Below are 13,134 nucleotides of genomic sequence, written 5' to 3'. Positions count from 1 at the left end.
GATAGAATTTATAGGTAATCTATTGAAAGTCAATAATAATAGCTTCTAAAGAAAAGCTCTGACAAACCTAGACAGCATATTAAAAAGCATAGTCATTACTTTGCTGACAAAGGTCCGTCTAGTCTATGGTTTTTCCAGTAGTCATGTATGGATGTGAGAGTTGGACCATAAGGAAGCCTGAGTGCTGAAGAATTGATGATGCTTTTGAACTGTGGTGTTGGAAAAGACTCTTGTCAGAGTCCCTTGGATTGTAAGGAGATTGAACCAGTCAATCCTAAAGGGAATCACCCCTGAATATTCACTGGAAGGACTGATACTGAAGCTCCAATACTTTGGCCACCTGATGCAAAGAGCTGACTCATTAGAAAAGACCCTGATGCTGGGAAAGATTGAAGGCAGGAGGAGAAGGGGATGACAGAGGATGAGATGATTGGATGTCTTCACCAACTCAATGGACATGAGTTTGAGCAAGCTCCAGGAGATGGTGAAAGACAGGAAGGCCTTGTGTGCTGCAGCCCATGGGGTCACAGAGTCAGGCACAACTGAGTGACTGAACAACAAAAACAACAAACCAAATTCTTAGAGAGCAGTTAATCAGGTGAGATGAAAAACAAAAACATATGAAGAGAATCAACATTTAAGTGAAAAATTGAAAAAATGCAGGTCCAAAAGTAGAGATCATTTGGAGAAGAGAACCGTTGAAATGTGAAGCATTCAGTAATAGATGCAGCTGTGGGAAAGCAGTGGGTTAAGGTCTGAATAGGCAAGCCAGGAAGGGTGAAAAGAAAAAGCAGTTAAGGAAAAGATGAGGATAAACTGAGAGAAGGAAAGCAGCAAAGAGAAGTTAGGGGAAAGGGGGAAAGGTCAGAGACATTAGAAAAACATTTCAAACAGGAAATGGAAGCAATGAAAACAGAAGTGAAAAGGCAATCTATAAAGAAACATGAAGGGGAGATTGAGGATTTGCAGAGGCTGGTGTACTTGCTTTGATCATGGATCTCCCAGTGACTTCAGAGTAATAATCAATCCTTTATTTCCATGCCATGGAGGCCAAATCCCTCATATGAAAGAACCAAACCTGTATTCACTAATGTCTTTATGAATCACTCAGGATCCTGGCCCTGTGTGGGTCTCTGAGATTTGAGACACAGGACACTTCTCTTTTCTCTACCATACTCTAAGCCCCAGCTTGAACTCTGCTCAGCCTGGACTCTACCTTCTTAGCAAAACCAACAAAGCAAAAGGATTCTCTTGAAGAGCAATAATATATTCTTGGCCTCTCTGGGATGCATTGTTGTTCAGTCACGTAAGTCATATCCAACTCTTTGGGACCCCATGGACTGTAGCCTGCCAGGCTCCTCTTGTCTGCAGGGTTTTTCCAGGCAGTAATTATGGAGTGGATTGCCATTTCTTTCTCCAGGGGATCTTCCCAATTCAGGGATCAAACCTGCATCTCCTGCATTGGCAGACTGATTCTTTAGCTCTGAGCCACCAGGGGAGCCCCTCTCCCTCACCTAACCAACCACAAATCATTATCTTGGCTCTATTTTCAGACAATACCCAGGATCTTGCCACTTACCACTCCTACTGCCTCCAGGCTTGCATATTCCATTAAAGAGGAAAAAGCACGTTGAGAGATAGTAATACCCATTATGAATTAAATAATATCTGCAAAAGGAAAAGCCCTTCGCAAACTATGATAGTAGCTACCATTTGTTGAACGCCAGTGTCCCAGACACTATACCAGGCACCTTATTATATATCTCATGTAAACTTTCCATCTCTTCTATAAACACTATTATATCTCAAACAGTGTCTACATATAATTTTTAAAATGAAAAGTTTTATTATATTACAGTTAAGCAGCCTACTAAAATATTTATAGAATAAGATCACACAACTATTTTAAACATTTAAAGTAGCAAAAATTGGAAGTAAATGACCACAAAATGTCAACAGTAACTGCATATAGGTGATGAAAATAGATTCCTTTTGTTTCTATTTCTTTTATATTCCAAATGGAAAAGTTAGAATTTATCTATACATGTAAACTTTTTAAAAATTAAAGTACTACAGAATATCTGAGCCTTCCTGGAGATGATTCTTTAATAGTTTTGTGTTTGGGTTTTTTTTTTTTTTTTTTTTTCAGTTTAAATATTTAAATATTCAGTTTAAATATTTCAGTATTGACTTATGAATGAATTTTGGAACTAATGGTTTTTCATTAAGGTTTTTAAAAATTTCGGTAGCATACTTATTTCCTCACCTGCTATTTGATGAGAAGATACTGATACTATCTGATGAGGAAACATTGATAATTTTTCTCTCAGTTGGATTTACCATGGGTTTCTTCCTCATTCTTTTTCTGATTTCTTGAGTTGAATTCTTAGTTCATTTTGTTTCTGTCTGTCTAAATAGTGAAAGCAAGTGAGTGCATATATCTACCAAGTACTGATTTTTAAGTTGTCAACTGTTTTTTCTGGGTTTTTATTTTGCTGTGTTTTGTTTTGTTAGTCTTTCTGGGAGATAAACTAGAGAGGGAAGAGGGAAGGCTTTCCTTGTCATACACTGTCTGCTTATGTCTTGGTAAAGAGGTCAGAGAGGCTTTATCCCAGCAGAGGAAGGACATACCTAAGCCAACAGCAGAGACAGGATTTTAACAGGGTATCGGTGACAATGGTTGGAAGCCTCATTTTGCCTGGTGTTCAACCACTCAACCACAGCCAGTGCTCCAAGGTACTGGTGAGTTGATTCTCTGAAGCTGACAAGCGACTGAAGCCAGGGGTATCTGAAGAATACTCAGAGCTACTCAGGAAGTTCATGGCCTGTAGTGAGGTTTGTGTTTGAAAACCTGGGTGAAAGAATTTGATAGACCAAACATTAAATAAGGAAGGAGAGACATGCTAATAGTCCATCATGCACTGAAGGGGAAACAAAAATACTTAAGCATTTTCTAGGTTTTCTACTTGCTCAATTGGCTATGTGAGACATATTATGCAGAGCAGGAGTTATCCTTTGTCTAAATTTTATAAAGCTTAATTGATAATTCATTTCTACACCCTTTCTAAATGTTCCACCTAGGTTTACTTGATTACTTATATTTACCCTTCAGAAGCACAGGGAAGTTGAATCTGATTTTCATCTTAAAGGAGTTACATTCTTTTACAGGATAACTTGTCAGGCAAAGAATTTCAGAGAGAGAAAAGAGATTGCAAGCAGGAAAATTATTTGCAAGTTGTGAAAAATAAGGTTTTAAAAAATTGTATTTTTCTGTTTACACCAGTATTAGGCTTTTATTAAAAAAATTAAAAATATAGTGTATTAAAAAAATTGTGGGTTCTCTGTAAGTTTATCCCAAGTGATAATCATTGAGAACACAATTAAGATGATTATTTTACAAAAATGATGATACCATATACTGTTTGTTTACTCATATGCCTTTAGCATCTTGTAGTTTTTACTTTTAAAAATGACTGGGCATGTAGAAACTTAAATTCCCAAATGTTAGATGTTTGGGTTTTCCAATTTTTATATGGATAATTCAAAGCTAAGTTGCTGGATCAAGAGGTATGAACATACTAATTTTAACAGCTCTTGCCTTCCAAAAATATACAACTAACAGTGCCTCTATTTCCACATACTTTTCAATATTGAATATTATCAATCTTTGTCTTTCATAATCTTTAGGATTTTAGAAATCTCATTGTTTTAATATAAATTCTTTATCAATTTTGAATACATTTTAACAGTTGTCTATCAAAAACTGTTCCAAAAATGCTGACTTATGTCCTTTGCCAATTTTTCTATTGGCTTGTTCATGTTCTTTTCTTTTTCAGAGATCTTTGCTTATCAGGAAAATTTGCCCTGTGTTTTTGAGATGTGTGGCATATTGTGTGTGTGTGTGTGTATGTATGTGTGCACACACACACACTGAGCTTATATTTTAGGGGTTTTTTTCCCATTCAAAAATTCTAAATTTTTACATCACCAGTTATATTTATCTTTCTCTTCTTGACTTTTCAGTTATGTCTTTAGGGGTTTTATGCCATACTTAGAAAGGCCTTCCCCACTCCAAGGTAGCAATAGTTTCACACTTAAAAGTTCATCTTTAACACAGCAGGCAGAGAAATCTTTAACGCCTAAGTCTGATCATGCTACTCTTCTGCTCAGAAATTCTGAATGGCTTCTCCTTTTGGAGTACAAAGTAATATCCTTACACTCACTGACAATCACATTTCTCTCTCTGTACTCCCAACACCCTTTTGTTCCTTCAGCTCCAGACACAGAAATCTCCTTCCTGTTCTTAGATTATTTCAAACACAGTTCACTCTCGGCCTTTGCGTTTTCTAACCCTCTCCCAGAAACACCTTTGCCCCTGATGGCTCATTTACACATCTTCCTGAGTCTTTGCTCAGAAGTCCTTGGTGATCACCCTATTAGAATTGCATTACTACTTCATTCTCATCCCAAACTCCATATTTTCTTTATTTCCTCCAAAGTACTAACATCTACCCCCCAACAATATATTTTTCTTGTTTATTGCCTGCCTCATGCCCCATCCTTTCTGCCACCCACCCTCCACCCCGAATTATAAATTCCATGAAGGCAAAGGCATTGTTCTGCTTTAAACTACAGTTCCAGCTTGCAGAACATTGCCTGGCATGGTAGGTGAATAAGCAATATTGTGAAAGAAAGAGAAAGAGGAAAAAAAACACCTAAGCTTTCTTACCTATCATATTGGTAAAGATCAAAATATTTTGTAACATTATGTTGACAAGTATAGGTTAACATCACAAGTGGGTTCCAAGGTTAGTAATTTGGCAGTAACAAAAATACAAATGCTCCAACTCTGCACTCTAGTAAATCCTTAGCTCTAGAAATATATACTATGGATATACCCTTATACACAAGAAGTTATGTGCAGGGTAATTTATTGAAAAAGAAAACAACCTACATAACCACCAACAGGGTCATTATTAATAAATTATGGCATAGTTGAACCCTATGTGATTATTTTTCTTTAAAACAGAAAAGAGCAAAATGAAATGTCTTTTATGTACAAATTCCAGAATCAATTAGTAGAAGGAAAAAAAAAGTTGCAGAACTGCTACCGTGTGTGTGTGTGTGTGTGCGTGTGTAATTTACAATATATTAGTTTTCGGTGTATAGCAGTGATTCAGTTATTACATATATATATATATATATTCTTTTTCAGATTCTTTTCCACTATAGGTTATGAGTCTTTATAAATATTGAACCCTGTGAATGCATTACGTATTCATATTGTTCAATAATTGAGTCAAAAACTTTGAGAGGGAACTTTAAAAAAAAAAAAAAAGCAAAGAAAACTTCAGCGAGCGATTAAGTCCCATAAGTCAAACGTTCACAAGTGGTGTCCTCCACGAGCTAGAATTGACTCCTCCACCGAGGCGAGGCTTCCTAGAGCGGCCCGGAAGTGCCTGGCTGACAGTAGCGGAGCGTCGATTGGTCAGTCAGTCTTTGTTCGGGCCGCCCCAAAGGACGCTAGCTGTCGCACTTGTTCCTCCAGGCGTAAGGTGAGTCTCTCCCGGCTCCTAAGTGGAGGAGGGGACAGGGCACAGTTGTAAGCAGCAATCCGCTCCCCACACCTCCCCCTTCCAGGCTGCCCCTCCAAACAGCTATGAGGGAGGACTAGGGCCAACATGCCCGGAGGACGGAGCTAAAGGGGAACACTGATTGTCAGTTGCTCTGCGAGGGTACTCTTACAACCCTCTTCCTGAATTGGAGCATGTACCCCACAACCACTGAATCCTACGGACCGGTCCACCTCAGGTTGTGGAATGAAAAAGCCTCTTAAAGTTATTAATACTCAACGTTTACTCAATGCTTGCTGCCAGGCCAAGGGCTTTGCCTACTAATTTACACATCAACCCTATGAGAAACCTGAGAATTTTTACAGATGAGGATCTAGTAACTTGCTTTAAATTACACAACAGCCCAGATTCAAATTCATGTTCCTGCTTCAGTGTTCTTATTTACAGCCTCATATCAGACTGTTTGGGCTTCTCTGGTGGCTCAACGGTAAAGAATTTGCCTGCAATGCAGGAGACCCAGGTTCAATCCCTTGGTCGGGAAGATCCCCTTAGAGAAGGGAATGGCAACCCACTCCAGTATTCTTGCCTGGAGAATCTCATGGACAGAAGAGCCTGGTGAGCTACAGTCCATGAGGTCGAAAAAAGTTGGACATCACTGAGCAACAGATTGTTTACTCAGTTCTGATAGCTTCCTTTTATTAGTGTTTGTGTTCACAGCAGTTTTTGTCATTTCTCTATGGCAATAGGTTTTTCTCTGAGACAAGATTCTGAGAGATTCCCCTTGACTCAGTCCCAGATAGAGGATTAATCTCCTGAAAAACAGCCCAGAATGACCACATTTCTGGAACATGAAGAACAAAAAGGACTTCTGATAGTTAAAGCAGAAGACCATTACAGGAGACAGGACTCTATCTCACAAAAGTCCAGTCCTCACAGAAGGGAACTCTTCAGGCAGCACTTCAGGAAGCTCTGCTATCAGGACACACCTGGACCCCGTGAAGCTCTTACCCAACTCTGGGACCTTTGCCGCCAGTGGCTGAGGCCAGAATGCCACACAAAAGAGCAGATTTTAGACCTGCTGGTGCTTGAACAATTTCTGAGCATTCTTCCCAGGGACCTGCAAGCATGGGTGCAGGCACACCATCCAGAGACTGGAGAGGAGGCGGTGACTGTGCTGGAGGATCTGGAGAGAAAGCTTGATGAACCTCGAAAGCAGGTGGGAAGGCGGTGATCATTTGGCTGTGAGTTTTCAGGGTATATGCACCCAGCCAAAGCAACAGGTATATGCAAGAATACCTAAAAATAGTTTAATATGTTACTCTAGAGAAGAACAAGGCTTAGGGACTGACACTGCCCGTGTCAAATAACTGAAGTGTGACTGAGTAAAAAAAGACACTAGACTGATTCTATGTCAGTTTGGAAGGCTAGGATCAGTGAGAAGCTATAGGAAGGCAAATAGGTGTCAGAGGAAAACAAAGAATTTTCTAACATTCATGGTTACCTATACACAAAATGCTTCCCTGGTGGCTCAGATGGTAAAGAATCCGCCTGCAATGCAGGAGACCTGGGTTCAATCCCTGAGTTGGGAAGATTCCCTGGAGGATGGCATGGCAACCCACTCCAGTATTCTTGCCTGGAGAATCCCCATGGACAGAGATGGCTGGTGGGCTACAGTCCACGGGGTAGCAGAGTGGGACACGACTGAGTGACTAAGCACAGCACATACATAAAATAGGCTACCTTGTAATAAAAAACTCCCCTTCAAGGAGGGGTTCAAGTAGATAACAAGGATATTAGAGAACAGCACTGTCTAACTGTGACCCATTCACATTTAATACCTATAATTAAATATGCATTTAATATATGGTAATTAAATATGTGAGCCATATATGTAATTTAAATTTTTAGTAGCCACATTTGTGAAATTAAATATATTTACCCAAAATATGTAATCATGCAATCAATATTAAACATGAGGTATTTTAATGCTTTTTTTTTCAGTTTTCAAATTTTGGTATGTATTTTACATGTCTCAATTTGTATTAGCTATATTTCAGGTGCTCAGTAACCACATGTGACTAGTGGCTATCATATTGGACCACACAGTTACAGAAGCTGCTGCTGCTTCTAAGTTGCTTCAGTCGTGTCTGATGCTGTGTGACCCCATAGACAGCAGCCCACCAGGCTCCTCTCTCCCTGGGATTCTCCAGGCAAGAACACTGGAATGGTTGCCATTTCCTTCTCCAATGCATGAGAGTGAAAAGTGAAAGTGAAGTTGTGTCCGACTCTTCGCGACCCCATGGACTGTAGCCTACCAGGCTCCTCCATCCATGGGATTTTCCAGGCAAGAGTACTGGAGTGGGTTGCCATTTCCTTCTCCTAGTTATAGAAGAAATGCCCCCATTTGGTGGAAGTTGAGTTCAATGATATTTAAGGTATCTCAAGTCTCAAGAATATGATTCTGGGCCTCTGCAGATCACTCTTAGAGACACTGAATTTTACTCTTCAGTGTCCTGAAGTGTAGATTAGCCTCTGTCTCTTTGTTTTTAGTCATTATTGCCATTTGCAGTTAAATGATAATGTGTCCTCTTTTCTGTGGCCCTGGTTCCTGGCACATGCTTCTTCTGATCTTGCTCCGAAGTTCTTTCCGTTCTTTCACAAAATCTACCTTACACACCAAACATACTTCATTTTTCCCAGGTTCCAGGCAATTCAGAAAGACAGGATGCACTTTTGGACAAGTTGGCCCCCTTGAGAAGGCCACATGAGTCATTGACTATCCAGCTTCATCCCAAGAAGACCTGGCAGGAGCAGAAATCTGGGGAGGCCCAAAGGAATGGTAAGTTGTAGGGTTTGTGTATATAAAGGAAGAGCTGGTTCCTTAGATGAGCTTCCTCATTTTCTTCTCCTTTTTAAGTTTTTCTGCTTGTCCTTCACTTCATTGTGGAAGATTTTATCTCCCTTCCTCCCTTGACCTTATCATTAGACTTAGGTGCTATTTTTTAATGAGTCTTATGGGCAGGAGTTTCAGGAGGTAGAAGCTGAAAGATACAGACCATTTTAATAAGCTTTAGTAAGCTTAACTGTGTGGAATCTTCACTTATGTTCTGTAAGAAGCCATATAATAAGTTTCTCTCCTCACCTTTGGGAGACGACAGGACATGTACTTATAAAATAGTGCACAATAATAATTAACATGTCAACATGCTAAATTCTATTGTGTATAACACAGAGGTTATTATTATGATGGTTAATGGTTTGTCTGTACAAAACTTTAAATTCTAGATGGTCTTTCCTTATGTTTTTATACAAATACTTCCGGACAGTTTCACTCTGCTTCTCATTAGTGTAAGTCAAGAAACATACACACTTCCTATACCTAAAATTGTAAAGGTTTACATATGTGCTGCTACCAAAATAACATTTCAAGGAAATACTATGCAGTTAAAATATGAATTGTATTTTCTAATTCTAATCTACTGAAAGATGCCTCATGAAATCTAGCTATCCTGTGAGGCCTGTGGATTCTTAGGGAAGTCCATTTTGTCTGCATTGAACAGTGTGAATATGACTTTTTTCTAAAGTGCCACCCTGGCAACTTTTTTAATCTATATACCCCCCAATCAGGCTCCCTACCAAAAAACAGACAAGGAAAAAACAAAACTACCCCCCCCCACACACACACACACACAACCCTGTAGAAATCACAAGAAACACGTTTGAAGAAATGCCTCTCAACTTTATTAAAATAATATAATATCTGGTCCGAATCCTCATTTTACAGTTGAACAGATATACCCACAGTGGCTGTGACTTTTCCAAGTTTCCATAGGAGTTAGAGGAGAGCTGGGGCTCCTGCCTACTAGTCCAGAACAATATTTTAAAACCATCATGGTAATAACCCAATATAGCCAGTGTCTTTTAAAATAAATTTATTATTAAATAGACTTTTTTATAAAGGATCTTGTTTTAAAATTTTCATTCTATCCATATCAGCAAGATTATGAATATTATCTGTTGGCTAGGGTAATGAAACTCATCTCTGTAAACATAACTTGGAATTATAATTGAGGTCATTTAATACAGAATTATCTTCATATATGAGAGAACTTGGAGAACTGAGTGTCTTGCAGTTCTTTGTAACGCATTGTCAGGTATTTCAAAGGAAACTTTTTGGATATGCTATTAACCCACAACACTGACTCTCTGGTAGCAGTAAGTGATAGTCTCCCTAACTTTGTTCCTATTTCACTTCACTCAGCATTTAACCTTGTCCTTTCCCTCTAGACTGTCAAGCAAGTTGTACATATGGTAATCAGATGGTTTTTATGGTCATATCCTCATCCCAGTGACCAGCAGGACTGGGCTTATCTAAAATGATAAGGCAAATCATGGATGTGCCAAAATAAAATTGGAATAGCAGCCCTGGTAGAAGATGCAAAAATGAAATAATCCTAATCTTATCTCTGAAACAGGATCTCCTAATATCATATTAGCCTGGGATTAGCTGGCAATTGGAAAAGATACATCAACAGAGCTGTGAAACTCCATTTGGCCAAGTAAACTGCAGGTCCCTAAGATGAGAAAAGTTCACATTTGACAGTTTCCATACAATTTTCTTTACATTGTTCAATTGCAAATATAATGGAGAGGGTTATAATTTGAATTGCTAACCCTATATATATTTTTTGTAATTCTTTTGAAGTCCTGGTGAGGGATTTTCTCCAGACTTTTCTTGAAGTCATGGGAGAAAGATTCATCCTAAAGACTGGTAGATTCCTCTGAAGGTAGTAACTGACCACAAGTGCCAACTTTTTGTGCTCTTTAAAAAAAAAATCATCTTCATCAGTAAGCCACCAAAAACCAACTGTCAGTGCCTCCAGTATGTCAAAGAAGCAGCTGAGCCAAGGTGTTGATGTTTGAAAACACTTTCTTAATGGAATGGTGGCATCTGTAACTTCCATGATTTGCTTAACGATCATTAACCTATTAATACTAACTTAGCAATACTTCTGCCACACATTATAATTTTCCACATGCTTTATCATACATTTCCTCATCTGATCAAACAATAGGTAAGGAGGAGGGTACAGAGGTGATATGGAACCAAATGGTTATGATCTGCCAACAGTTAAACAGTTATCAGTAGAGCCAGGACTGAAATCTTGACCTTCTGGCTCTAATCCAGTCCTTTTATTCTAGCCAGAGATAAAATGGTATTTAGATTCCTAAACAATAATAATTTTAGAGCAAATAACCAAACTTTTTTTAAAAAAAAACTATTGCCTGATTAAAAATATGTATTGTAAAGAGGAAGGTAAAATTTGAGGAAGATTTGGTAGCAAGAGGACATTGTGATGACAGTGAAAAGTGAAGTTCACTCAGTCCAGAGCCAGTGTTTTCCATACCCAGCCCAGGCACTGAAATGTTCTGGTAGGTCTTGCTGTTTCTCCCGTTATGCTGAGTGGACCACTGAAAACCATGTGATTAAATGATTGTTGCACAGTTGGGATTCCTAGACCTGTTGAGATGGAGGTTTCAGCATAACCAAACAGGTGACATCCAACATTAGACCACATAGGATTACCCCCTCCAAATCATTAAAACACCTACTTCTTTATAAAATTTATTGAGTACTTGCTGTGTGTCAAGTTCCATGCTAAGCTTGGGGTTGAGGATATGGGATCAGGAAGAGGGAAAAGAGCACATCCAATTTAGGAGGTCAGGGAAGACTTCCTGGAGGAGACAGCATTTGAGATGGACCTTGAATAATAGGTAGGTCAGTGGCTCTCAAAGTGTGGTCTCTAAACCAGCAGTATCTGTCATACCAAGAACTGCAAATTCCTGGGCTGCACTCCAGCCTTATCAGATCACAAGCCCTGGTTAGGTAGGGAGTCCAGCGATCTGTTTTGTTAAGCCATCCAGATGATTCTGATGCACAATACAGTTTGAGAACCACCAAGCTAGGATTTAGACAAGAGGAGATGATAGCGAGGACATCAGTTTCAGAAGAAAGGATTCAACCCAGAACATATGCCAGACCATCTACTGTCACTTTCTGCTTATCTTCCTCCCTCTGTTTATCCTGACCTGCATGGTTTCTCTCCGCTTTTAGCTATTATTTATACACACTTCTCTCTCTCCTACTCAGTACATTCCTCTCAAATCCCTCATCCCATTACCCTCTCCAATCACTTTTACTTGGTTTTACTCCCACTTACTACCTATGTTTCAGACCCCTTAAATTTCTCCCAAAATACCTCCCTTGCCTTCTTTGATTTCTAATCTCTCTGTTTATCCTTCTTAATTATCTTTGGTATATCTGGAGTTCCCATTTACCACTCTGGATTTGCACGATTGCCTTGTCCACATTTTTGCTTTTTCTTCTCCTCCTAGTTTATTCCCAATTAATAATTCTGATGTCATTCTTAGTGGTCTCTGTAAATTTCTTCCCTATATTGCCAATATATGTTTTGATGGTGCCAGTTATCTAATTTGTGCATTGTATGTGATTTTTCATTTTTATAACATATTTTTAACATTTGCATGTTCTTTATTCCATGGGTTTCTGCTTCTCAAACCTAGAATAGGACCTATTTGTATACTGTACATTTGTTACAGGTGATGAAACCAAGACTAAAACTGAAAAGTTGTCCCAGAAGGAAGATAAATCCAAAGACATGGAATTCTTTGGGAAGATAAATGACAGACTTTACAAAGATATTCTTCAGTATCCTGAATCCAAAGGTGCTTTTGAAAGTGAGGGCATTTTCGAGTGGCAACAGAGGAAAAGAAGATGCTATAAATGTGATGACTGTGGAAAAAGTTTCAGTCATAGCTCAGACCTTAGTAAACACAGGAGAACGCACACTGGAGAAAAGCCCTATAAATGTGATGAATGTGGAAAATCTTTCATTCAACGCTCACATCTCATTGGACATCATAGAGTACACACTGGGGTGAAACCCTATAAATGTAAAGAATGTGGGAAAGATTTCAGTGGGCGCACAGGTCTCATTCAGCATCAGAGAATCCACACAGGTGAAAAACCCTATGAATGTGATGAGTGTGGGAGGCCCTTCCGTGTAAGTTCAGCCCTTATTAGACATCAAAGAATTCATACAGTAAATAAACTCTATTAATACGGTGTAAGTAACAAAAGTTCTTTAGTCACTCAGGCCAAATTAGTTATCAGAGAAATCTACCTTGGAGACCTTGAGTATCCTAAATGTAGGCAAAGCTTCAATCATCATTAAAAATTTCTCTGGCACCAAAGAATCTACCTGAGTAAAATTTCCTTTTATTTCTAAATTAGTCTTAGAGCTGTACACCCTCGAAGTCTTAACATGAAAAGTAGTTTGGAGCATTAAGACCATGCTACCCTTTTTTAGTCTGGTGCTGATTCCAGATTGTTACTACAGTGTCTACCATCTGATCTTGACCAGAGGGCAAGGATAAGAGTTAGGGAGGTACAGAAAGATTTCAGGGCAGAGACAGCCTGGAGTGATAGTGGCAATAAAAGAAAGTCCAGTGGGACTTGGGATAACTGTTGCCATAAGGC

General features: G+C 39.0%; 2 protein-coding genes across 2 annotated transcripts in view; one reads left to right on the top strand and one right to left on the bottom strand.

The window, feature by feature from the left end:
- LOC138069278 (zinc finger protein 184-like) overlaps positions 1 to 13,134 on the bottom strand; it is a 1,142,341-nt gene that overhangs the window by 609,019 nt on the left and 520,188 nt on the right. The window lies entirely within an intron of this gene.
- On the top strand, positions 165 to 12,715 carry ZSCAN16 (zinc finger and SCAN domain containing 16). The gene is made up of 4 exons (XM_068960544.1): positions 165 to 1,306; positions 6,320 to 6,789; positions 8,274 to 8,412; positions 12,195 to 12,715. The coding sequence occupies exons 2-4, from the start codon at positions 6,403 to 6,405 to the stop codon at positions 12,713 to 12,715; spliced, it is 1,047 nt and encodes a 348-aa protein (XP_068816645.1). The 5' UTR covers positions 165 to 1,306; positions 6,320 to 6,402.

Source organism: Capricornis sumatraensis, chromosome 22 (assembly GCF_032405125.1).
Source record: "Capricornis sumatraensis isolate serow.1 chromosome 22, serow.2, whole genome shotgun sequence".
NCBI classification, from domain to species: Eukaryota; Metazoa; Chordata; class Mammalia; order Artiodactyla; family Bovidae; genus Capricornis; species Capricornis sumatraensis.
This window is presented reverse-complemented; position numbering and strand designations above follow the sequence as displayed.